The following is a 23,387-nucleotide window of genomic DNA, read 5'->3' as shown; positions in this document are numbered from 1 at the left end:
ACACACAAAGTCCAGCGCGGGAGAGGCTAGAGTTTACAATAGTAGACCATTCATGAGTACTCTTCTCCCTCGGCAAGCAAGCATCTGATACCCAGCTGCTGTGCCTTGGTTAAACTCCGGGGAAGGTCCGTCAGAGTTCGCGACCAGCGCGGTTGTTGGCCACTCCCCGTCGTGCGCCGTCCAATTCACATGTTCCGGTCGGAGGAGATGCTGGGTACTCTCCGGCGCCGTGTTAGTCCTCCCCCCAGCTCCGCGACTAAGCTCGGCGCACATCGTGAAGCACCGTCACGATACACCACATGACAAGACGCCGACGTTCGTAATCATCACGCAGCTTCTCTTGCCTTACCCGTAAAAAGGGCCAATCCGGAGAAGGTCATGCAAACTCTCACGTCTCATGCTGCAGTGCGCATGCGCGATGCTGCACCGGGCGACGCCTTGCAGAAGGTTGCGGGAGGCGACTCCGGCTGACTCTCTCTCTCAGATTTGAGATTCCTCACTTACTGATTGAACAACTTCAATATGAGGATGCATGCCGGCTTGGCTGCGTTTGTTCTGACCACCCGCCGCGCGGTCAGCTGGGTTTCGTCCTCTGTCATCGCATGCACGCCGAATCGCTCCCGCAAAAAAAGCAAAAATGCACTTGGTGGTTAAGGTGTTGCTGGAAAAAGTCAATTCGCCCATCTGCAAGCCAACTCCAAGCGGAGCAGCAGATAGCAAGCACACCGCAGGTCGACGGCCAAAAACAAGATTTGGCGTCCAAAGGTCCGATAGGTAAGCGATTCCCCTGGAGGGTGGTCTCCTCCATCGGCAGCAGGGGACAGGCGAGGTCGCCGCAGTGATTAGTTTTACCCGCATCTGATAGACGAAGTTTTTATCTCCAGCCACTATCCCCCCGACCTTCTGAACGGTCTGCATCTGCAAAAAGCGACGATCAAAGACGAGAGTGAGGCAAGTGAGGTTCCGCACGGCGACGGCACTAGGGCACGCCTCACCTCGGAATGCCATCGTGCCGGCCGCTGGTGAAGTCTTGGCCGTGCCCGCCCCGCCGAGCGAGACGCCCACCCGCACGACGACAGACGACGACGATCGACGTGGAGGCTCTTTGTTGTTGACCACCTCCAGAGTCTGTCGCGCGATTGGCGAATGGGTTAATGAGGGTGACGGTGCGCGGTCCCTCGGTAGAGATGGAGGGGGGCCAGAGGAGAGGGGCAAAGCTGCGAGAGGGTGGGTGGTAATGCATGCATGCATACGAAAGGGATGGGATGGGTTGGGTTGGGATCAGAGAGGATACGAGGCCGCAGGGCCGTCACATGAAGCCGCTGGGCGGAACTCCCCCCCTCTCTGGTATGCGGTTACGAGGCGGTCTTGTCAGTCGGGTCACGTTGTTGCGGCGGATAAGTTAATCCATTGATGGTGATGCCCATATCGAGGTTGGCAGCGAGCTTCGCTCACTACGGTGGTAGATACGATCATGAATCTACCCAGAGGACGTGGGTTGATAACAATGCTCCTACCCGAGACCCATCAATATCTACCTATGGAGCCTCTTCATCGGCTCGTGCACCGCGCTACGGATACACTAAAGAGAAAACTCCAAAAGTCGCCATCGCGGAGGCTAGTGATGCACCCGCAACGCGGACCCAGATACGCGATGTGAGCTGATTTTTTGGGGACCTTGGGGGACGAACCACCCACTGACGTCCTCGACTTGGGATTTCTGCGGAGGGGGGCCTCCAGACGGCACGTACAACCGTGGCGGGTCGCAGATGGCGATGTGACCTGTTAATAGCGGGCGGTGGCCATGGCCGTATTGCCGGCGATGCCTGGCAGAAGAAGCCTCATCTAGCGAACTGCACGCTTCTGGCATTTCGGTGAGATTCGGTGAGAGCTCTTGCCTCGGTGTAGATACTAACACACGTCTGTAGTCTACATGTCTAGCTGGCAGAGGCACAATAACAGCAATTCAATTACTAACGTTCGTATCCACGCAACCGAAGAGACTTGTCAATGCAACAGCAGCATACGACTTGCTAAAAATCACAGCAAGCAGTTCCATCGCCTTCGTGTCGTTCGTCCCCGGCATAGATCCGCCCGCTCGGTAGGCATAACTCTAAAATCCCAGCTGAACCAACCGGGCGAATTTCTTCTCAAGCCATAACACCTAGGACATATCGCCATCAAACATCACCTCACAACGCATCGCCCCAAAAGCTTCTATTTCTTCACAACGCCGAACTCGATCGCCGACCAGTATTCCATGCCTTGCATCACCGTGCTGGCATCGGCGGTGTCAAAATCTCACCCCCGCTTTCCACACTTACACGTCGATTCCCAACCTCCCCTCGCGCCACTTCTGCATCGATAAGAGAGAGTTGAGGGGCACAGCAGCGATCCCCGGACGCGTCTGCCACTTCTTTACCCCGCTGCCACCGCCGTAGGCTTTCCCCAAAAAAGAGCGTTCCCAAGGATTATTTGGCTCATGCTCCACCACACACGACTAATAAGTACCCGCGGGTGACCTCTGCGGATCGCTTTGCAGCGCAGGCGAGGCTTCACGACAGTGGTTCGAAGGCGGGGGCAAAAGGCGCCTGCAGGAATCCCACTGCAGCACAAGGTTCACGCGCCGCCGGCGAAGGTTGGCGGGTGGGGAAGCGGCCTTGTGATGTCTGTGATGGGTGACAGCCTGCTGCGGCGTGGGATGGCGGTTGGGTTCGCTCGACGTGAAGCAAAAGTGGCTGTCTCAAAATCTGAAGCTGTATCCAGCAGTGAGAACTCTTCAGCCCGCATGATAGCCTACCATGGACGCCTTGAATGGCGCACATGCTCACCGCGTGCCATCTGGAAACTCTCGGTGAGCGCCAGATATAGCGCCCTATCGAGCATCAATCTATCGGCCGAAAGATCTGACAACGCAGACGCAAGTGTATGGTCATACTGACGATGCGCGACCAGGTCAGGCGTTGCCGACGTATCACCAACAAAACCAACCACCTGCCTTATGCCTTATCCAAAACGTGGGGGGGAAGCACCTGTCCAAGACATCCATCCTTGCCGAAACTTCCATGAACCGGTTTTCTTTGTCGGTAGAGATATGGGTTTCTGTGTAATTGTTGCACACCGCATGTCCTGTGGTCAACCGCTGTTTTGCTTTTGCATGCTGTGCTACCGCGAGAGGATCCCTGATACACGACGATCAAAGAACGGTGCATAGGTTTGCAGGCTTCTGGAGTCGAGGCAATCGCGGTCTGGGAAACGTCCATCTATCTCTAATACTCTCCAAGGCTTCCCACGATTGTCGTCGGGTTGGAGGGAGGGCAGATCGGCCACGGGGTGCTGTCCCGCCGAAGCCGCCAGCGCGGGGTATGGGCCCTGCTCACGGCGCTTGAACACCCCCGCAAAGGACCGGGCGCTATCAGATCGCCCGCCATGCCCTTCTTTCGCCCTTTTCCTTAACCAACACGTCCCACGTCAAACTTCAATGCGACCCTTGGGCAAACATCGCGGCCTTCAATCTGCGTAGTTCGCAAACAGACTCTCGCGATGATAGAACGAAGTCGTTACCCCCTTACCTCTCCACAAAGGCCATGCTGGATCGAGATGATGCAAGGATGCTTCAACTTCCACACAGCAGATTCAGGGGCAAAAAAAGGGGACGCTATGAACGTCCCGCGTCCTGAACAGGCCCGGCCCGGGACCTGGAACAGCATTCTTAATTCCGGATCAACGTCGGTGCGGTGCTTCAACCGTCATGTCGCGACGCCGTCAATGCCCACGTGCTCAAGCCACGGGATCTCATCGCGACATCTCATCCTGACCTCTCTCAACATATCCGCCCTTTTCCCCCTCTGAGAGCGTTGTGTTGTTTGTAAATGTTCCGACTGCGAGTGCAATCATTCTTACTCTAATTTTCCTTTTCTCGTCTGCTTAGATAGAAAGGGGGAGGGCTGCGTTTGCTGGTTCGTCCTAGACTGTTGTCGTTCCATTCCGCCCGTCGGGGGGAAAGTCTCGCTCCCACTCCGTGCCGGAGACCACGCCCGCGAAACTCCGCCGTTACACCGAAAGACCTCACTGCCGCGCCGTGCTCATCGCGGACATCCCGGATCTTCCGGTCAACTTCACACTACCTCATCCTTCACTCACTCTTACGGACTGGGCGTCACACCCAGGCTCATCTCATTCAACCGCCCAAGATGCGTTTCCACTGCATGCCCCTTCTCTACGTCATCTCCTTCTTCCTGCTCGCGTCAGCCCTCTTCTCAGTCCTCCTCTCGCTGGCTCCCTGCTTCGTCAAGTCCAAAAACCACTGCTACCGCGGCTATGAATCCCACCACTCCTTCGACGTCGACAAGGCCCTCCACGCCGAGTGGATGAAGTCCATCCCGGACGACGCCAACCTCACCTCCCTCTCCATCCCGGGCACCCACGACACAATGACCTACTCCCTCCGCAACCAGGTCTTCCAGTGCCAGAACCACAACCTCTCCGCCCAGCTCAACGCCGGCATGCGCTACCTCGACATCCGCGGCCGCCTCGTCAACGACTCCATCCAGATCTACCACGCCTCCATGGCCACCGGCTACTCCTACACAAACGTCCTGCTCACCCTCTTCGACTTCCTCGAGGCCCACCCCTCCGAGACCGTCGTCATGCGCCTCAAGGAGGAAGGCCGGCCCCTCGGCAACAACACAATGACCTTCGAGGACGCCTTCAACATCTACCTCCACAACGACACCCTCACTTCCGCCGGCGCCCAGGCCCACTTCCACAAGCACAACCCGCGCAAGCCCTTCCCCGCCCTCGGCGCGCTGCGCTCCAAGATCTTCCTCCTGCAGAACTTCCCCTCCAAGGGCCCCAAGTCCCCCTACGGCGTCATCTGGGAGTCCTCCGACATGGTCCTCGAGGACCTCTGGATCATCCCCAGCATGGAGCACCTCTACATGAAGTGGGAGGCCATCGAGAACGCGCTCAAGCGCGCCGCCACCGCCAAGCCCAACAACCGCGTGCTCTACCTCGCGCACCTGAGCGCTTCTGTGGGTGTGCTGCCCATCGAGGCCGCGGCGGGCAACCTCAACCACACGGTCGCCGGCATGAACGACCGCACCGGCGACTGGCTCGCCGAGACGGCGGGCGGCGCGGACGCGGGCAAAACGGGCATCGTCATCATGGACTTCCCCGGCCGGGCGCTGGTGGACGAGGTCCTGGCGCGGAATACGGCGCTGGCGGACCGTAGCGCCGAGTTGTGAAGGCCCGGCGTTTGGCAGTAATCACACACACCCCAAAAACAAGAAACAGAAAAAAAAACGGAAATCCCAGTCGCAAAACTGTGTGCTTCATCATTAATTGGTCCCGTCGTCATCATCACACTGTCGTTGTCGTCATCCATCTACACCCCCCCTTGGGTCCACTACGCTTCGTTCACAGCACGCGCTAGAGACAGAGACGCTGCGACTGTTGCACTCTTACAACCATCAAAGCTCCACCGGCCAATGTCGTTTTCGGAGGCACGGAGAAACGGACTGTGTTGGTCGGTTTGCTGCGGTCTTTTCCCCCCTCCTTGATTCGCGGCCTGCGGGTCCGTCCCCCGACCGCGCGCACGCGTCGCCGAGATGAGGATCTTCGGCCGGGCTGGGAGGGGCGGCCACCTTAGCGTCGGATGCCCGCCGATCCGCCTCTAGCCCGAAACACGCCGGCGCCGGCGCAGCGTTCTTTTTTTTTTTTTTTTTTTTTTTTTTTTTTTTTTTTTTCCTACCTTCGATTTGGTGCTCCTCTTTTTCCCTCCCGTTGGTGTGTTCACAACCGCTCGTTCGTTGGACGACACTTCTCCTTGAGCTCCCTAGCCGACGACACTAGATCCGGGCGGCTGTTTGTTATTTTCCTCTGGCGGCTTTTTCTCTGTCGATACCCAATCGCTATTCGTTCTAGAAATCGGGCCGTTGAGGCGAGGGAAACGTGTGGTTCTGTTCGCGTGTTTTCAAAACGGTGGTTTAGTTCGTGATCCGGGAGGACTCATCGGATCTCGTTTGGTTTCTTGGAAGCGATCTCGATCATAGACGCAAGCGACGTTACTAGTCACAGTGTCACACCAAAAAGGTCTTGTCGACGGCGGATGTGGCCGCTTCTCATTGCCTGCTTGCTCTCCCTTTCCCCTTCGCGTTTGTGCCCCCACACAATCTCTCTTAGCTTCTTTTACACACGCCCCCCACCCACCAAACCTCCCTTGCCGCCGCCAACTACGCAAGTGGCGGTTTCAGCTTCACTTGCCCATCTCGCCAAAACTGCCATGTTTTTGGGAATGGGTGATGAGGGAAAATTTGATCGTCAGGTACCGGGACGGGTGCATCGGAAACTTTTATGGAGCTGGAAAAAAAGGGGATCTTCATTAGCCGTTCGTTTCGAGGCGAAGCGGAAAGGGCAGGCACGCGAGTAATTTGGGTTTCCTGGGTTCCTGGGTCTTTTCCCGGGGTGGCGGAGAAACAGGGCTGGCGGCTGAGGGGTTTGGGAGCTGTCCAGCTGAAGACGATCTCATCCTTTGGCAGAGGGTTTGGGGTTGTGCTGTCTGGGTCTGGTTGCCTTGTGCGACAAACCCGGTCGCACGGCGGTGGAATATCTTTGGGAACTTGTCGGTAATGATGTAAGGGGGAGAGAGCGTAGCAAAAGAGTTGGTTAAAGAGGTGGATCAACGTACACGGTATTACACACGCACAAAGAGAGACCCGTTGCTGGCGTTGACGTCGGTGACTTTGAGGGTTTACTGAGCAGAGGGTTGGGCGGCGGCTCAATTTGGGTTTTGGGATACACATAATTGGGGTTGTACACATAGAGTCAAGGTATTAGGTCTCGGGTGGTATGGTGTCTTTATGGCTCGGAGTTCCGTGGCGTTACTTGTTTCGGGACGGATAAAGTCCTGCTAATTGAATGACACTCGTTGAACCGATTGGGTTGTCCGTCTTCTTATCTCCAGACCGGAAGCTTCTTCTACTGCCTGGTGGGCACCAACTGCGAATGTTATCATCTGACTGCGACAGCCGGCCAGGTGGTTCCTCGGATATAAGATCAACACGTAGCTTGGCAACTCAAACATGAGAGCAGAAGCATTATTCTCGGGTAGATGCCGTATCAACCTTATCAGCGACCTGCTTCTGTTCAAAGAACCTGCATAGCCTATCTATGAATGTGCAATCTGTACGAAAACCAGATGATCAAACTAAGACCTGTGCCCTGAGTGAGGTTAAGTTTAGTATCAGATCAACTGCGAGACGAGACCAAAAGTCCGAAGAAGTGTTTCTCTCAGGCCATCCTTCAATTTTCCGATGATGTTACCATAACTATGACCTTGACATGGGAAACAGTTGTTTGTCGACGATCTATCATGATGTTACTCTACGCATCTCTCAAAGAATTCCGCATAATTCAGTTCGTCCAGGTTGAAATAACTGAAGGACGCTACATCTGTAATAACGGACAGTATGATCGTGTCCTCCTTAGGTGATCTTGGCTTCTTTGCTTTGGCGTGAAAGCGTAACATCTTTAGTACTTAAGATACCAAGGTTATATTGAAGCACGTTCTGAATCTTCATGATACCTCAGACACAGCCTTCAAATTTACAAAATCCAAACCCTTCTTCATAATCATGGATTCCAATTAGCAATGCGCATACGGTTAGGTGCTCAGTCATCACGATGACCAGTTGTCAAATACCTGCCTGAAGTAGACGATGTGTGCTTAGAAATGCTTGTGAATTTCACTACTAATGATCCCCTTATCGCATCCTTCAGCTCAGCTTTCGAGCTGGCTAAGACGTGGATTCTTGAGCGGCGCCAGCATCCAGACGGCCTGTCTGACGAATTCGTAAAGCCGTGGTACTTAGTCTCTTATGCTTCTCATGCAATCAATATTCTTGCGCTCTCAAGATTTTATTTGATTTAAGCTTCTTCATTCTTTCTATCATTCGTTAGTCTTTCTTCGACATCCATTACATCGCCATGATTGCCGTCTCTGACTGTCGTCTACGGTCGTTGTCTCCGATCTTCGTCTTTCCGATCTTCGTCTTGAGTGGTCGTCTTGGTCGTTGTTCCTGTCTCTATCGCCTTGTTAGTTGCCCCCAGAACTTACTCTTCACCATTATACCGAACGACTGCCATCGAACTGCAGCAGTCATGGGTCCCGTCTCTTAGAAGCGGAGGCAACCATCATTCTTCGCTCCTTTAACCTTCTTGGCCTGGATTGTCCGTGGGATCCGCCAACCTAGCCTTGAACGCATCACGTATGTATCTTTATTGAACTCCAGTTGAATAAAGAATTTGTTCTCACACGCACGTACAGCATAAAACGCTGCTTGTACAATATGTCATAAGACTGAGACCATTTAGGCCCTTCAGTTTCAAACCAACAAAGCTCCTCTGCGAAAAGCTTAGCAAACCCGTGCCATTCGTTCTTATCGAGTAGCTCTTTGATGAAAGACTGGCAGGCGAGGTTCAATTCCCCGCAAAGCAGTTCCGTTATTGGCCCTCGAAATCTTTCAAGCCTAGAGATGTCGAAGAGAAAGAAGACGAGATTCAGCAAGCCAGGAAAGATAGCAGAATTCTTCATGGACGGGGAAGCGGACGTTGCTGGCTTGTCACTTTTTGATAATGCATAATGGGGAAAGATGAACTGGAACAAGATGGCATTATGGTGTTCTTAAGTTTGCGTTGCTGTGTGTGGTTAACCAACACCTAGGTTATCAGAAGACCATAAGGTGGTGTTCCATGGGTATGTGGCTTAATTAGACCATCTCAATCAAAAACCTCCTTTCGAGCAACCTCCTCGACTCAGACTACATAGATTTGCACAGTCAGTTGCATGAGGAGCGCCGACATCACCAACTAAACAGTCCTGAATTCTTTCTCTACCTCTGCTTTCACTCGTTCTTCTGGGTCTCCAGCCACAATCATGGCCTGCAAAATCGCCGGCTGCATCAACTGTTGCCCTTAAACTTGACTGGGTACAGACGAGAAGCCAGTGCCAGGCGTTCAAAAAGATGACAGTACTTCGCGGTCTGCGCGTACAGATAGATGCTGGCCGCGTAAAGGCACGCCTCAATTTTCCCAACTACCTCCCTTCAAAGCTGTAGCTAGCGATAAATACATGTCTTTTGGATCGCCGAAGTCCGTGTCGGAGTATTGGCCCGACGTGGTCAAAGGATTCCAACGCCGGCCGGGGCTGCCGAAGTGATATCCCTGAAAGCCGGACACTTTTGAGACCCCAAAACGATCTACACACCAGTAACACCCGTTCTCGCTTGGTGTCGCATTCGCTCAAAGCGTCAGGCCAAAACCCGAATAGGCCATGAGACACTTCCTACGGCCCTTCTTTAGCTTTTGCGAGTCATTCGGTTCGTCGCATGTTGAGTAGCTCTCAAAGCTTGTCTTCAGTCGGGACGTTCGTAAAGCTTTCCATAGAGAAATACTACCTACTAACCCGCAAAAAAAAGCGATTACGCGGAATGTGACACAAGTTACGGCCCAACAGACCCGAGAAATGCGCATGTTTCCAGCGCCTTATAGACTATGGAAACTTAATAATCCTTGGGTGATTTCTCGTCTGACTCGTCACTAGGTACTAGAGTTCACTCGCTAACATGACTGACCTTTTGCATATAAAGACAGTCAGTTTCCTTGCGATCATTGCTAGATGTCGCGCTGAGAGTTCCTTCTTATCCTATCGCGGTTTTGACGACGAATTTCCTTCCATCTATTGCCCATAAAATCATCAGCCATCAAGATGAGAGTTTCAGTGTCACTATGCATCTGTCTTTCCTACCTCGGCATTGCGACGGCAATTGCTGTGCCCAGCAACGGGGAAGCAGAGACTGCTTCTCAACTTCTGTAAGTCAATTCCCGTAAGAAGGGATCATCTCCAGTCACTTCCATCAAACATGTACACATCCCTAATCACGTATGATCCAGTACAAAACGGGCACAACAATGCCAATGTGATAGCACTGCAGCTACCAGAGACTGCTGCAAAGGGCTTGGGACGATGGGAGGTGGACTGAATCTGGAATGCGTAACCGACAAAAACAGCCAGTTCTTGTCGTGCTGCTCTCAGAAGGGGTTCATTGGGAATGTATGCTTTTAACTTAACGACGGCTGCGTAGCAAGCAAATTGCATTTCTCGTTTTATTCAATCAAAGGCCACATAGATGATGTATCTGTGCAAATAGTAGCTGGCTGAGTTCTTGCGGATATATCAAACTGTTCATACCCCTTGCGCAAGGGTATCAATCATGTGTCCCACCTGACTTTAAGCGGCTACGAAAGCGAGATCTTACTTAGGACGCATTAGAAAATTTAAGGATTACATGAATAGCAGAAATCTCAACATCGAGTGACCATGCAATCCTCGATTTTGCACCAACTTTCAAGAGATAGGCGCCAAAACTCTTTGTAAAAAAAGCGTTTGACCCAGGTCCAGTCTTCTGTAGCATTTTGAACAGGAGTAGATTCGATCTCCAACTTTTCATGCTGAAAACAAGCGATAGACAGCCAGCTAAGTAAGTTTTCTCTATCGCATCGGTTTGATTACCGCCCCCATGCCCCACGCCCAAGTCACTGAGATAGGCTACCTGGTATATCTCTCTGAGATACTGGCTATGCCAGTAGCCTTACCACCAATCGGCACATACTCTGCCCTCGTCTTACCAACATCCTCAGTCCGCTCAACAGGCTCGCCAGCTGTCTTGTCTTGCCAACCCAGTTAAATGCCGGGCGCACAACAAAACCAAGTAGCTGCTTTTGCCGCAAAGTCAACTTGTCCAAGACATCTTGCCCCAAGCTCAGATACGGGTTCACGGTTGATCCCATGAAGTAACGGTTGAAAGCGTAGATGAGAGCGGGCCTTTCAGCATTGGTGGTGTTGACACCAGTTGAGTGCCAAACTGTAGTATTAAACACCAGGCAAGTGCCGGCCGGGGCCGATGCTGGAATGGATCCATCCTTTGCGACATCAAGTGTTAGTCATGTTTGAGAACAACGACAGTCCAGTCGCTGTCTTGCCTCGTATCAGCTTTCGAGGGAACTTACAAAGCTGTTTGGATCCCATGGGCGCACATGACCAATGTGAGAGGCCGGAATCACATGCGTGGCCCCGTTCGTTTTGCTGGAATCCTCCATGTAGAACATGAAATTGAGACCAACTGGATCGTCTGTGAAGGGATTCATAGGAATCTGGTCGCGGTGAAAAGGCATCGGCATGTTGTTGGGCCCCAGGATGTTGACCGAAGCCTGAGAAAGGTACGAGTAATCTCCCAGAAACCAGGCGAGCAGTTCGTCAAACAGTGGGTGGTTCAAAAGATCTAGAAATTCATCCCCCTTGTTGACAACGTTCCTTCGGTCGCAATTCTTGTTAGCGTATGCGGCATAAGGATTGACATGCGAGTTTTCACTCACCACAATCGTTGGTTAGTCCCACCTTCGATGTCGGCTACGCCAGCCTTCCGCTCACCGGCAGCTTGCTCGAGAATGGCTCGTCTCAAAATTTGAACCTGTTCCGGCGCTAAGGCGTCCTTAACCAACCTAAAAGCTCGCGTTAGTCACTGCTGTCGTCTTGCGAAGTTGCTCATACCCGTATCCGAATTTCTTGATGTTGCGCTTAATCTCCGCAATGTCAGTCGTTGGTTTCGGGAGCGCGTCCTCAGAGAATGTGTAATCCTTGGGATTCATGACTTTAGACGGTCGAAGAGACATGCGATCCAAGAGATCGTGTGACTTCGGAGGGTTGGCACCCTGCGCGTTGAAGCCGATACGGGCAACCATGTTCACGTCTAGGTTTCCGTTTGCCAAGCCGAAAAACATATCCGGACGCAGAGAAATGGTCACGTCTACGCTCATACCCGGAGGCGGAGACTCGAGCAGGCGAGTGCCAGTTGGCCGAGCATCGATGTAGATGGTCTTCGTGAGCCCGCCACGGGGCATCTTGTCAGTTACGATGAGTTCGGCCAGTGTATCGGCCTCGTCCAAAGCCTGACTGATGTTTAGTTGGGATGGCACTTCAACTTGGTGGTAGGCTTACCGAAAGTTTGTATTTAATGGTCTCAAGCACATCCGAGGCAAGTGCGTCGAATTCTTGTGCCTTAGGGTCGCTGTATGAAAGGGTTCCGAAGTCCATTCCTGGAGTCAACGGAGGACCCGCCACGGGAAGAGTTGAGGCGGCCATTTGATCAAGCTTTGTTGAAAAAGGTCACTAAGTCTGTTGTTCTGGGCGAATGCGCAGAGTCGACTCTTAGGCACGATGAAGCCATGATTAAATACAGAACACCGCACATTTCGCATTGCAATACCTCCTTTCAGCGATTGCGAGACCGAGAGCGATATTTTGTTCCGGTTGGCAAAGCTTCAGAACCGTCGCCAGAGCTAGGATATCCTCGCTTAAGCGGCATTCATCCCATACATTCATTGTACGTCAAAATTATAAATAGCCGAGCGTACCTTAATCGGATATTAGTGCTGCTCATTTACATATGCCCATCGAATGTACAGCTGAACGAACTAAGCAGCATAATTCCCTGGTGCTGATTGGTGCTTATGTCTGGATAGAAGAATGCCGAATACATAAAGTTCAACAATGTCCCATCGCTTGCGGGTGCCATTACATGCGCAGCGGGGTTCCATCTAAATAGGCGTTCTCTAAACTGACCGACTTGTTGTTCTAGCGAATTGGAAGCCTTGCAACTGAGCAAACATGCGGAAATACGGAGCTATCCGCGGATCGCGCGAGGAGTAGTCCACCCGCAATCGACGAGATACCAGGCTTGGTGATGGCGGTGAAGGCAACACGGACCTCCACTTTGACCGATCTGAGGACAGGCCCTTAATGAACCACAGCTATCACCTCTTGGTCAACAGATAACAGATATCTGCTGCGAGCAAGCCAGGAAATCTAGCCACGTCACAAAGCGAGAGCTTCGGCCCTCGCGGATTCGTAGTTAGTACCCCTGACGTCCAAACTTTGAGTACGCCCGCTAGCACCCGAGCTACTCCGGACTTGTTAGAAAGTATTATGGTAATGCACTAGATCGATATGAGGTTTCCAGCAACTTCCCCCATATATACTCAGGATTGACGATGTGGCTCTCGCATCTCGGCTGTCAACTCATGTCCTTGCACAGTGACACGCAACGACACATCAACCCAGACTTTCCAGACCACATGGAGTTCTGAAGTCGTACTTCGGTCTCATGCCATTGCAATCATTTCGCCAAGTCCAACAGAACGTTGCTGATTGCCTCGAAGCTTTTATCGCGAGCATTACCATTGATGATGATGTCAGGTTGAGTGACTTGTTGTGGTTAGGGCAACTGGCGTGAACACAACGTACATCAGAGTGAAGTGTGGCTTAGCAGTGAATCATTTCAGTAGCAACGAATCAACTGGTAGGTATTCTGTGTTGCGAGGCTCTGCTTTATCGTTCAATTTAAGCTTTTCTGTCATTAATGTTTTCGAGTCGGGATATCGGCGGTGGTTTGAAGTCAAGAACTATGATCAGCCTCATACTACTGTAATTGACAAACCCTGCTTTAATTAAAACGAATTGCTTGCTCTACGTGATCCGTTGTACTAATTGAATGGCGTAAACTTCGAGGGCTCGTATTGGTATATCATGTCTTGATTTGACAAAGTTTGTACGTCCTGGAGAAACAAGCCATCGGCTGCGGAGACGAAGGACAGGTTTCTGCTGGAGTACTCCTTCCCCGATATTTCCCGATACCTAGGTATTGAGGAAGTTTCGAGCCCACCCAGTAGGGGTTTTCACAGTAGGGGAAAAAGCAGTTAAAGCACCTCAGTCAGTGCCTAGTCTAATAGCTTCGCAGTATACGTACTTAAAGGTCCAGAATAACTGCCCGCGCCGACCCTAACTCGCCTATTGTAGCTGTTAGCCTCGTTGACGATAGCTTCGTTGCTAGCAAGGTCAACAGCCTCGCCCGCGTGACTTATGCAGAGACGGCTTCATAAGGTCTTCAGCCACGGAAAGGCTTGTGTCGGCCACGTACTCCCAATACCTAGGTAGGTAAGCATATATTTGTGTAAGCTGCAGCTCGCCCTTCGCTGTCCGGACACATTCTCTTGGCACCGCCCAACACCGACTTGCTCTTCACACAGAAAAAGTGCCCAGTCTCATGACGCGAACCAGCAAGTTGTCATTGCTATTTCTATTCTCTTTCGCTGCCTCATATTTTGTTCTCTCTTGAAAACGACGTCCCCAAGATTGCTCACAAGAACCAACGCTCACAAAGTCACAGTGCATTCTCCAACTGCCATCGCTCTCCTCGCTCTAGTCGGCCTCGGCCTGGCCGGCAACCCGTAGTACAAACTCAACTGCGAGCCCGCAGTCCCAGCCGCGTACCAAGCAAACTTCCAAGCCTACGCAAAGCAGAACTGCGGAACAGGCGAAAACGGCGGAAAGCCGGGCACTTGGCACGACGATACGCAGACATGCGAAGCCCCATGGCCCTTCAAATTCATCATCTCGGGAACATACTACTACCCGATCTTTGCGAGATCCTCGGGCGGCGGCAACATCAGCCCCCTCTGCAACTGGCTCGCCGCATAAGGGGGAAAATTAGGCTCCCCGGGTGGGTGATTTGATAGAAGGAGGAAATGTGCGTTTTGAAGAGGTCCTCTTTCCACAGATAGACAATGAAATGCCTGGTTAAACTTTAAATTGCGTGGCTCGCTCATGTGTACTTGCGAACTTGACGGTTGTGACATCTCTGATTCTTGATCCGCATCCAACGCCAGCCCGATACGGTTGCGGACTTTCGGTCTCAACTCGCAGTCACGACCTCAAATCGACAGAACCAATGCCGCGCAACGCTAGAATATGCTCCAGATATTGAAAATCTCATCCAGGAATTACAAAGACCCCACATTGAAGAGTCATATCATCTCGGCGTGTCAGTCCAACTCACAGCCCAAGCCCCCCTCTCACATCCAAGCGAACAGCCATATTTCAACCACAAAGCAAAACCAATGAATCTGAATTTCTTTCCTACTATTCTCACAGTGATACAAACAACCCCTTATACCTGAACCCCCTTGAACCAATGCCTGATAATGAACACTCGCAAGCCCTCCATCTCTACGAAGGCTCCCCGAGCTGTTTTACAATGTCTCTACACCCCCTCCAACCTGAAAAGCACCAACCAGCCTTGCCCTGATTTCTACGCGCAAAAGCTTTTGTTTTAAAAAAAAGTATCGGGTATCATAAAGCGTTGTCGACGAAGTGAACATGAATCATTAAGTATTGCGTGGGCAGATGCAAGTCTAATAAAGGTCGCATGGGTGCGTGCAATCGCAGGGCTGTCATCCGCAACACCAGGCAAGAGAGGGTACCGAGATGTATCTGTCCCCTCTTCCCGGCTGCGCTGCGCCGGCCCCTTGATAGTGCCCGAGCGACGAGGGTGATGTATGTGTATGATGTGTTTTGTAGGGTTTGACACGGAGTGGATTGTCTTTGTATCTGAACTTGGAATTTCGGCCATCCTTTTTGACCAGTCGTGCAAAACTCGCAAAGTAAAATAATAGTAGCAGTGTAATAAATGCTCGTCGCGGAATGTGTGTGGTCCTCTTTGCCCATTCTGTGCCGCATGTCGTCGTATCGACTCAAATAATCTTTTCTTTCCTCTTTCGCGAACATGGCCTTCTCTCTCTCTCTCCCTCTTGTCGATTATCATCAGAAACATCCCCCGCCATTGCTCCAAGGCTGAGATTTCTCCTAACGTCTCTGCCTCTTCTCGCGATCGTTCCCGAGGCCGGTGGCGTCCTCGCTTCTCCTCTTGCGACCGCGCTCCTCTCGCGGCTCGCGTCGGTCGTCATTCTGCCTCGAACCGCCATCGCGTTGTCCTCCTCTAGGCGCACCTCGCGTGTTTCCACCCCATTCTTCATTACGTCCTCCCGAACCTGCTTCTCCTCGTGCTCCATCCGCACGCACGCCGTCGCCACGATCGCCACGGTGACGTGGCTCACGTCCACCTCCACCAATGTTCTCGCGGCTGGTGCCATGGGCGGCATTGGAGTGAGAGTCTCTGGTGCTACCGGAAGGATCCCGTCCTGACCGTCTCGGCTCACGTTCCTCTCGGTTGCTCGAAGAATGGCCTTGGGCCCCGGACCTTCGGTCTCTGTACTCACGTGGCTCCTTGGGCTCCCTCTCGCGTTCTTGACTGCGCTGCTCTCGTTCCCGGCTGCTTCGTCTTGACTGTCGGCTGCGGTCCGAGCGGTGTTCTTTTCTGCTGCGATCGTGCTCGTTGCGTGAGTGATCCTCTCCATTAGCCTGGCCGCGATCTTGCCGGATTGGATCCGGACGTTCTTGAGTCGGAGTCGAGATGGGAGACGCGCCGGTCAACACTTGAGCGTCAGAACCAGCGATGCTACCGCGAGCTGCTCCACGTCCCCGGATGGTAGTGCCGCGGTTAGTTTCCGGCATGTTAGCTTGGGCTTGTTGCAAAGTATTGTTGATACCCGCAAGTTGCCTTCGACTGCCACCGCGACCTCTGTCAGTTGATGCCGGTCCAGAAGGTGCACCATCGGTCGGACCAGGGAAGTTGCCGGTGGGCGTCTGGACGTTCCTGTTGCCGCCTCCAGAAGGCCGGTCAGGGGTGTTGAGAAGAGGCAGCGATGGCCGGGAATGGCCATGGTTGGGCGGCTGTCCCGGAGGTGGCGGTGGAGGAGGCGGCGCAATCTGGGCCAAGCGATCAGGGTGAACTCCAGTGGCTGGGCCTCCGGCACCCGGAGTTGGTGGGCCAGGCGGTCCAGAGTTGATGACACGAGCGCGGTCGGGGTGTGTGCTGGGAGTGGGCGTCGCTGTCGTCGGCGAGCTCACGGACTGATTCTGATTCGGGTCGTATTGATTCCTGCGCCCCCTACCCGAAGCCGGTCCGGTTGGTGGATGCCTCTCGTCAGGCGCCGCCGGGCTATCGGTGCCGGGAAAGCGTCCATCGGATCTTGGATTGGGCGTATTCATGGCACCGCCACCTCGAGCGGATGTTCGGCCACGACCACGAGGTCCGGAGGGCGGTTCGTTCGTAACGACAGACTGGATAGGATTCAAGCGACCATAGTTGTGGTCTTGGCGGGTGTGATCGGGATCAGAGCCTCGACTGGGGCCAAGGAATGCCTCCCTGCCCTTATCCTGTCCAGGCCGGCTACTGTCACGGTCGCCAGCTCGATCGGCTCGTGGATGCGTAGCTGGGGACTCATTGTGTGCATCCCGATTCGAGGACCGATGGTCTGAGTGATGAGAGCGACCATGTCTGTCATCTCTCCCGGCGTCAGGGGTATCTGGGTTGAAGCGTCCACTGCGTCTGGGAGAGTGGCCGCGAGGCGTGCCTCTTTCTCTGGGCTCATCCCGTGCTGGACGCGATGGCGGCTCCGGGCGAGTCTCTCCGATCAAGGCGGCACGCTCCGGGTTGATGATGTCACCGCGGTCCGAGTCGCCTCCTCGAGGTCCTCTGCCACTGCGACGATCGGGCTCGGATGACCGCGGTGGCCTTTCTGAACGGCTGGGCCTGTCTGGCTGGTCACCCTGGATCAGTGCAAGACGGGCAGAGTTGATGGGCGGCTCTTCAGGTGGCGGCTGTGCTGCTTGAGGGGGTGGCGTGGACATGACTGTGTCTCTCGAAAGTCGACCAGGCTCAGAAGCTCGGCCATTAGCCTGAGGCTGTCTGTCCCGTGACTGGCGGTTGTCACGATCATGAGTACCGTGTTCGCGGCGCTGAGGTTCTTGTCTGCCGGGCCAGTCCTTCTCTGACAAGCGACCGACTTCTCTGGGACCGTCTGGTCCTCGGCGTTCCTGATTGGCGAATTCGCGGCTGCGGTCAGGGCGAGTGGGCTCAACAAACCGAGGGTCTCTAGAGTCCCGTGATTCCCTATGATCCCTGGAGTCACGGGGTTCTCGAGAATCTCTGGGGCCACGTGGCTCGCGGCTGTCTCTCTGGTCGCGGCGTTCGGGCAGGCCTTCAGGAGGAAAGTGGTTGCGGTAGTGGCCTGGAATAGGCACGTCGGGCCTCTTAGGCAGGCCTGAAGGCGCGCTCGTAGGAATAGGTTTGGGGCCGTCCCTCTGGTGCGCGTTATTTGACGGGGTACCGACATGGGGCTTCGGCGTTGACGGTTTGCTCGAGGCGGCAGAGTTGGCTGAGGGGGTAGCACCGAGTTTCGCTGAGTCTCTCTGCGCACCAGAGGGCTTGGGAGGAAGATTGGCATCCTTTTGACCGATATTCGCGGGCGCCGACGGACCAGACGGTCGGTTTTCGGCATCCTTGCCGTCCTTGACTTCTCCATCCTCCTGCTCTGCTGCACTCTTGGCAGAGCCAGGCTTGAATTCGGCAGCGGTCGGGCGCAGACCTGCCGCATCGCCGTCTTTCGTCTTTCCTTGGGCCTGTCCGTTCTGGGTGGTGGTCAGCATACTTGTTGTCTGGGTTGTGATTGATCGACCCACCATATTTGGGCGGAAGCCTGCTGGCAATACCCACTTCGCCTTCCTTCTCTGCAACTCGGACAATGCACCCTGAGCAGCAACTGAAAGATCAACGCGGTGTCCTTCCTCTCCTACTGTCGCAGTCTTGGAGGCTGCCTCACGCTCGGTGATGGTCTTGAGCTGCTCAATGAACTGGTTGCCCATGAACGTAACGGCTGGGAAGATTTCAAGAACAGCCTTGAGAACCGTCATGGCATTGCGAATGTGCATCCACTCCATGCCGCCGAGACAGGACTTCAAAGCCAGGTTGAGCTTGTTGTGCCAGCCGTACAGAATGTCTCGGAATTGCGCGTGGTCGTAGTACGCCGTTGGTTGTCCCTCAGCATCAAATTCCGATGCAAAGCCAAGCAGATTGCTACGCTTGCCAACGGCTTCCCTCTCAAAGACATTGGAGTCTCGGTGCCATTTGGCGAGGTCCTTCAAGATGCAGTTCAGGAACCTTCCGAAATGCTCGGCTTCACGAACGGTGCAAGTGAAGATCATGGACCGAAGTCGGTTGACGTTGAAAATTCGGTCGTACAAAGCCTTCAAGCGGAAGTTGGGTGCACCGAAGCTGTGAATCTTTCTGATGAGGGCGTAGCAGTACTCAGCGTCGCTGGCGGACAGCACGAGTCGGGGAAGCAAACATTGCTCCAGAATTGCGTCCGAAACACCGTTCAGCTTGGTAACCGTTCCTGTAAACCACGTGCCCATTCGATCAGACATATAGTCCCTGACGACGCGTGCTCTCTTCATCTGCAGGTCAGCTTCCTTGGGAAGTTCGTTGCCAATCTTTTGAAGTTCGGCTTCTTTGGTCTTCTTCTTGTTGACGCCGCTGCGGCTCATGTCCGAACGGTCTCTGTTGAGATCTTTGGCCAAGTTGGCAATTCTCTTATGGGCACTGTTGTAGCTTGCGGCAGGTACTTCGATGTCGCCAAGTTGAAGTGCCCAAAAGAGAACGTAGAACTCAGAACTAAGCTTGCTCCAAGAAGCCTCGGGCGTGATGGACTGAATGGAGGCGATAAGGGGCTCAAGAGCCTCGTGAATCTGGCGCATGGCGTCCTTCTTCGCCTTCTCCCGGATTTCTTGAGGCGTGAGCGTCTTTTCTTCAGCCTCAGTCGTCTCTTCGCCAGTCGGCACCATAGACACGTCTCCGTCGGTATCCGCGATAGCTGGAGCATCCGGCTTCTTCGCAAACATGGCGTGAGAGACGCCTTCTCTGCCGATGAGAAAAGCGAGACTGGCATCAAGACCAAAGTCATCCATCAAACGGGCAATGGCAGGGACAAGGGCATCAAACTCCTGTGGTTCCAAGTTCGTTCGCAGAAGGTCGAGATACTGAACCAAGATCTGGTGGCTGTCGTCGATAACGGAACCGATGTACTTGATATGAGCCTCGTCATCAGGGAGCTTGAAGATGGCTGACTGGCGGTATTGAGCAATGTTGATGAGAATACGTCCAGCAAGTTTCGATTCGGTCAATGATTGCATGAGACGCTTGGCACTGCGCCCCGACTCGAAACGTTTGTCCTGAAGTCCAAGCAGGGTCTGCCGACGCAACACCTCACCTCCTGACATGGCAAGAATCTGTTCGTCGGTAAAGTCAAGGACTTGAACAACGCCTCCCATGGAGGCTACGAGCTCCTTGAGAATGATCAGATCCGTAGAATTGCCTTTGAACAGCTGATCATCGACGTATCGAAGAATGGGGCTCGGGTCCAAAATCGAGTATCGCTTAAAAACCTTGCCGGCAAACTTGGACAAAGCTTGAAGCCATTTGCTGGTAAGAAGGATCGAAGATTCTTGGGTGCGACTTCTTTGTTTGCCGCCGAGGGAGCTCATCAATGACCACACCAGGACGTCGTACGCCAAGTCAGTGAAGTACTTCGCGCACTCAACGAAAGCTTCGATAAGATTGGCGTAGGATTCGATCTGGCTTAAGGCTTCCTTGAAGACAATGCCTGGGGACGAGTAGCTGGTCTTTGCCAAAGACTTCGCCATCTCGCTAAGATTGGTCAACGAAATGCGTTTCATCACACCTCTGGTCTCGATGCGAGTGCGGGCAAAGGCTGCTTTCATGGCTGGCAATCTAGATATTTGGCCTTCGAACCACTCTGCGTAGATTGAGTAGCGGGTGGTGACGGGATAGAGCTTGAGAAGGTCCCAGACAGAGTTCACGACTGCCGCGTTGGCTGTCGTCATGCTGAGGGCAGGAACCAAAATGCGTCGGAGAAGTTCCTGCCAGCGGTCGAGGTTGTCCTGGGACCGATCTTGTCCAAGACTCTTAGCTCCGATGCTGACAAACTTTGCCAGTAGAGCAGGGTCTTTGCCGATGTTGACGCCGGAGATGTTCAAGAAGGTATCGCACAGGGTGAAGACATCCTCGACGGTCTGGCAAACAGGGACATTGTCGGCCCACTCGTCCCAGTAGAATCGGTAATGCTGGTCTCTTGGGTCGAAGCCGTCGGGGAAAGGCCACTTCATGGACTTCTTGGTCGGCGTAGTAGTGAGCTTGACAGTGCCCTTAGGGACGCCGCTCTGGTCGAGGTCGGCAATCGACTTAGCAGGACACTCAGCGAAGCAGATGGGTGTGGGTCGGCTTTCCTGATAAACCTTTTCAATGCTGTGGTTGAGGATGCGGTGTACGCGGTCAAGGATTTCAGGGAAAGCCTCGGGGAGCCAGGGGAACCGGCCAAGAATGAACAAAGACTCCGGAATGGCGCCAATCGTCAACAGACAGATGAGCAATGCCGCCTTCTGCTCCATAGGTTCCGGTAGCTTCTCCTTCTCATCCGCGCCGGCATCGGTCTTCGCGTCCGCATCGACCTTTCCGGAGGCATCCCGCGTGCGAGTGGTCGGCACAGGTGCTGTGTCATCGGGAAGGGCACCCGCCATAAGGAGCGCATTCTGTGCGGCACCAGGTCGACTCTGTCTCTCCTTCTCCTCGAGTTCCTTCATGCGCTTCTCCCTCAAAGTCTCCATGTCGTCGTCCAGAGGCCAGAGATGGGGGTAAATGTCAGTGATTGACATAAATCCGACCTTGATGAGAAGCGCAACTAGGTAGAGAAGGTTGGCCGGCAGCACGTCGGCGGCATCTCGGGCGTCGGAAGAGTAGAATCGCAACTTGAAGCCCAGGAGCTGGGCAGCAGTGCGGTTGCCTTGAGGCGGGAGCGTCTTTGTTGCCTTCATCCACGCCGAAGCGGCGTTGACTTCGGCTTCGGATGTTGACTCGGATGCCTCCAACTGTTTGAGGTTCTCTTCCGTCACCTCCCTTCCCCCAAGCTGGAAGAAGGCGTCCAGATGGATTTCACGAGCCCTGTTCCAGAACTCGATATCACGTTGACGTCTCAACTCAACCGCCTCTGCTTCGGACTCATCACTCGACTGCCAGTGTGAGTTTTCAGGTAGAGCCCAGTTGGGTAGACCGCCCACGTAGATGGATGAGGGCGGGTTTTGGTTGCGAGGCCACCAAGAGCTGACGCGAAGCAGCTTGATGAAGAACCGGAACTGCTTGATAAGCACGGCGGCGAAAACATCAAGCGTAACGTCGAGAACACGCCCGACGTCAAGATCAAAAGTTCCGATAAGGCCTTTGAGACGCTCGAACGCTGCGTGGGCTGCCTCGGCTGTGGGGGGTTCCGAGCTGCTGGTCGTGAAAAGCTCGGTCATCAGCTTGGAGTAACCCTCGGTCTCCTCGCGCAGCAGATTGTAGTTGGCTTGTCGGTAAAGAAGGTTGGTGGCGTGGCGAATTCCGAGCTTCACAAAGGTGGTGCGGATGAGGCCGAGATCCTGCAAGAGCTGGGCATCGAGGACCTGGCGGAGGAGGGCAGGGGAGATGCCGCTGCACTGGATAAAGTCGCGGAGCTGGGGCTTGAAGAGTCCGCGATCATTGTCGAAGATGATTGACAGCGTGTCGAGGAAGAGAGTGTGCGGCTCGAACGAAAATGACTCCTTAATCATTTCTTGCGATTCCGAACCGAGTATCTCTTTCATGCACGCGCCAGCGTCGGCGGGCGACAGGCGGCCCTCCAAGACAGCATGGATGAATTCTTGGTAGATGCTGGTCAGCTCTTCAATGTCAACATCAACCTTGGACTGCTTCGCATGCTCGATCAGCTCTTGTCGGCTCTTGGCCGTCCACGAAGCGATCGCATCGTCGGTGATATGTTCGTAGCAGTAATTTGTCGGCACCGGAGAGGGCGGGTGGGATATCGAGGCAGCAGCGGTGGCCGCCGCTTGGTCGGTTGTGACTGGTGCCGGCGCCGGCTGTTGCGACTGAGATGGTGCCGAAGGAGGTCTGGGGACAGTCGGGGACGTGACGCGGGAGGGGTTCGATGAGCTCGTCGCGGGCGGCTGTTGTGATTGCTGCTGTCCCTGTGCTGAATCCCGGCGGTCGTTTCGTCTAGTGTTCCTACCACTGCGGCCGCCTCTTCCGCCTCCCTCGGAGAAGTCTCTGTCGCGCTGGCCCATGGTCGTGTCGCCGGGCCGATGAGGAGAGGGTCTGCTTCCCTCGTTGGCGAGACCGCCGCGAGCCTTGCGCTTCGGAGGCATGTTGCTCTCGGATCGAGATTTCGTTCAGGGTATCATTGGAGACGCGCGTCGATTCTGTATTTCTCTCCTGTCGGTATGTCTGGTCAGTTGATTGTCGTTCGCTTGCGCGCGCGTGGCTGGTAGAAGGAGGAGGAGGTGAGGTACCAGGCGGAGGGAAGGAGCTCTCGTCGCGTGTCGATAGCTAGATCAAGGAATGACGTGCACAAAGGAAATAAAATTAGGCGGAATCGTGTCTTGCCGAAGGAACAATTCGGAGACCCGAAACAAACGATGCAATGATTAGAGAAATGTCGTCGCCGTTTGGCTGGACTTGGGTGACTTTTCGGGTTTGGCGACGGGGATG

At 53.9% G+C, this 23,387-nt stretch overlaps 3 protein-coding genes across 3 annotated transcripts; 1 reads left to right on the top strand and 2 right to left on the bottom strand.

Annotated features, from left to right (window-relative positions):
• Positions 1 to 4,193: 4,193 nt before the first annotated feature.
• On the top strand, positions 4,194 to 5,246 carry plcA (1-phosphatidylinositol phosphodiesterase; the record flags this gene model as incomplete). Its single annotated transcript, XM_037323533.1, has 1 exon — positions 4,194 to 5,246. The coding sequence occupies one exon, from the start codon at positions 4,194 to 4,196 to the stop codon at positions 5,244 to 5,246; it is 1,053 nt and encodes a 350-aa protein (XP_037177446.1).
• A 2,730-nt stretch (positions 5,247 to 7,976) lies between these two features.
• Positions 7,977 to 12,199, bottom strand: CGCA056_v008285 (Uncharacterized protein; the record flags this gene model as incomplete). Its single annotated transcript, XM_037323532.1, has 6 exons — positions 7,977 to 8,084; positions 10,687 to 10,980; positions 11,068 to 11,371; positions 11,434 to 11,559; positions 11,609 to 12,006; positions 12,056 to 12,199. 6 exons carry the CDS (start codon positions 12,197 to 12,199, stop codon positions 7,977 to 7,979), a joined length of 1,374 nt encoding a protein of 457 aa, XP_037177443.1.
• A 3,558-nt stretch (positions 12,200 to 15,757) lies between these two features.
• Positions 15,758 to 23,044, bottom strand: tho2 (THO complex subunit 2; the record flags this gene model as incomplete). Its single annotated transcript, XM_037323531.1, has 2 exons — positions 15,758 to 18,424; positions 18,476 to 23,044. The coding sequence occupies 2 exons, from the start codon at positions 23,042 to 23,044 to the stop codon at positions 15,758 to 15,760; spliced, it is 7,236 nt and encodes a 2,411-aa protein (XP_037177444.1).
• Between the last annotated feature and the right edge of the window lie 343 nt (positions 23,045 to 23,387).

Source organism: Colletotrichum aenigma (genome assembly GCF_013390185.1).
Source record: "Colletotrichum aenigma strain Cg56 chromosome Unknown KSG_Cg56_contig05, whole genome shotgun sequence".
Classification (NCBI taxonomy): Eukaryota; Fungi; Ascomycota; class Sordariomycetes; order Glomerellales; family Glomerellaceae; genus Colletotrichum; species Colletotrichum aenigma.
This window is presented reverse-complemented; position numbering and strand designations above follow the sequence as displayed.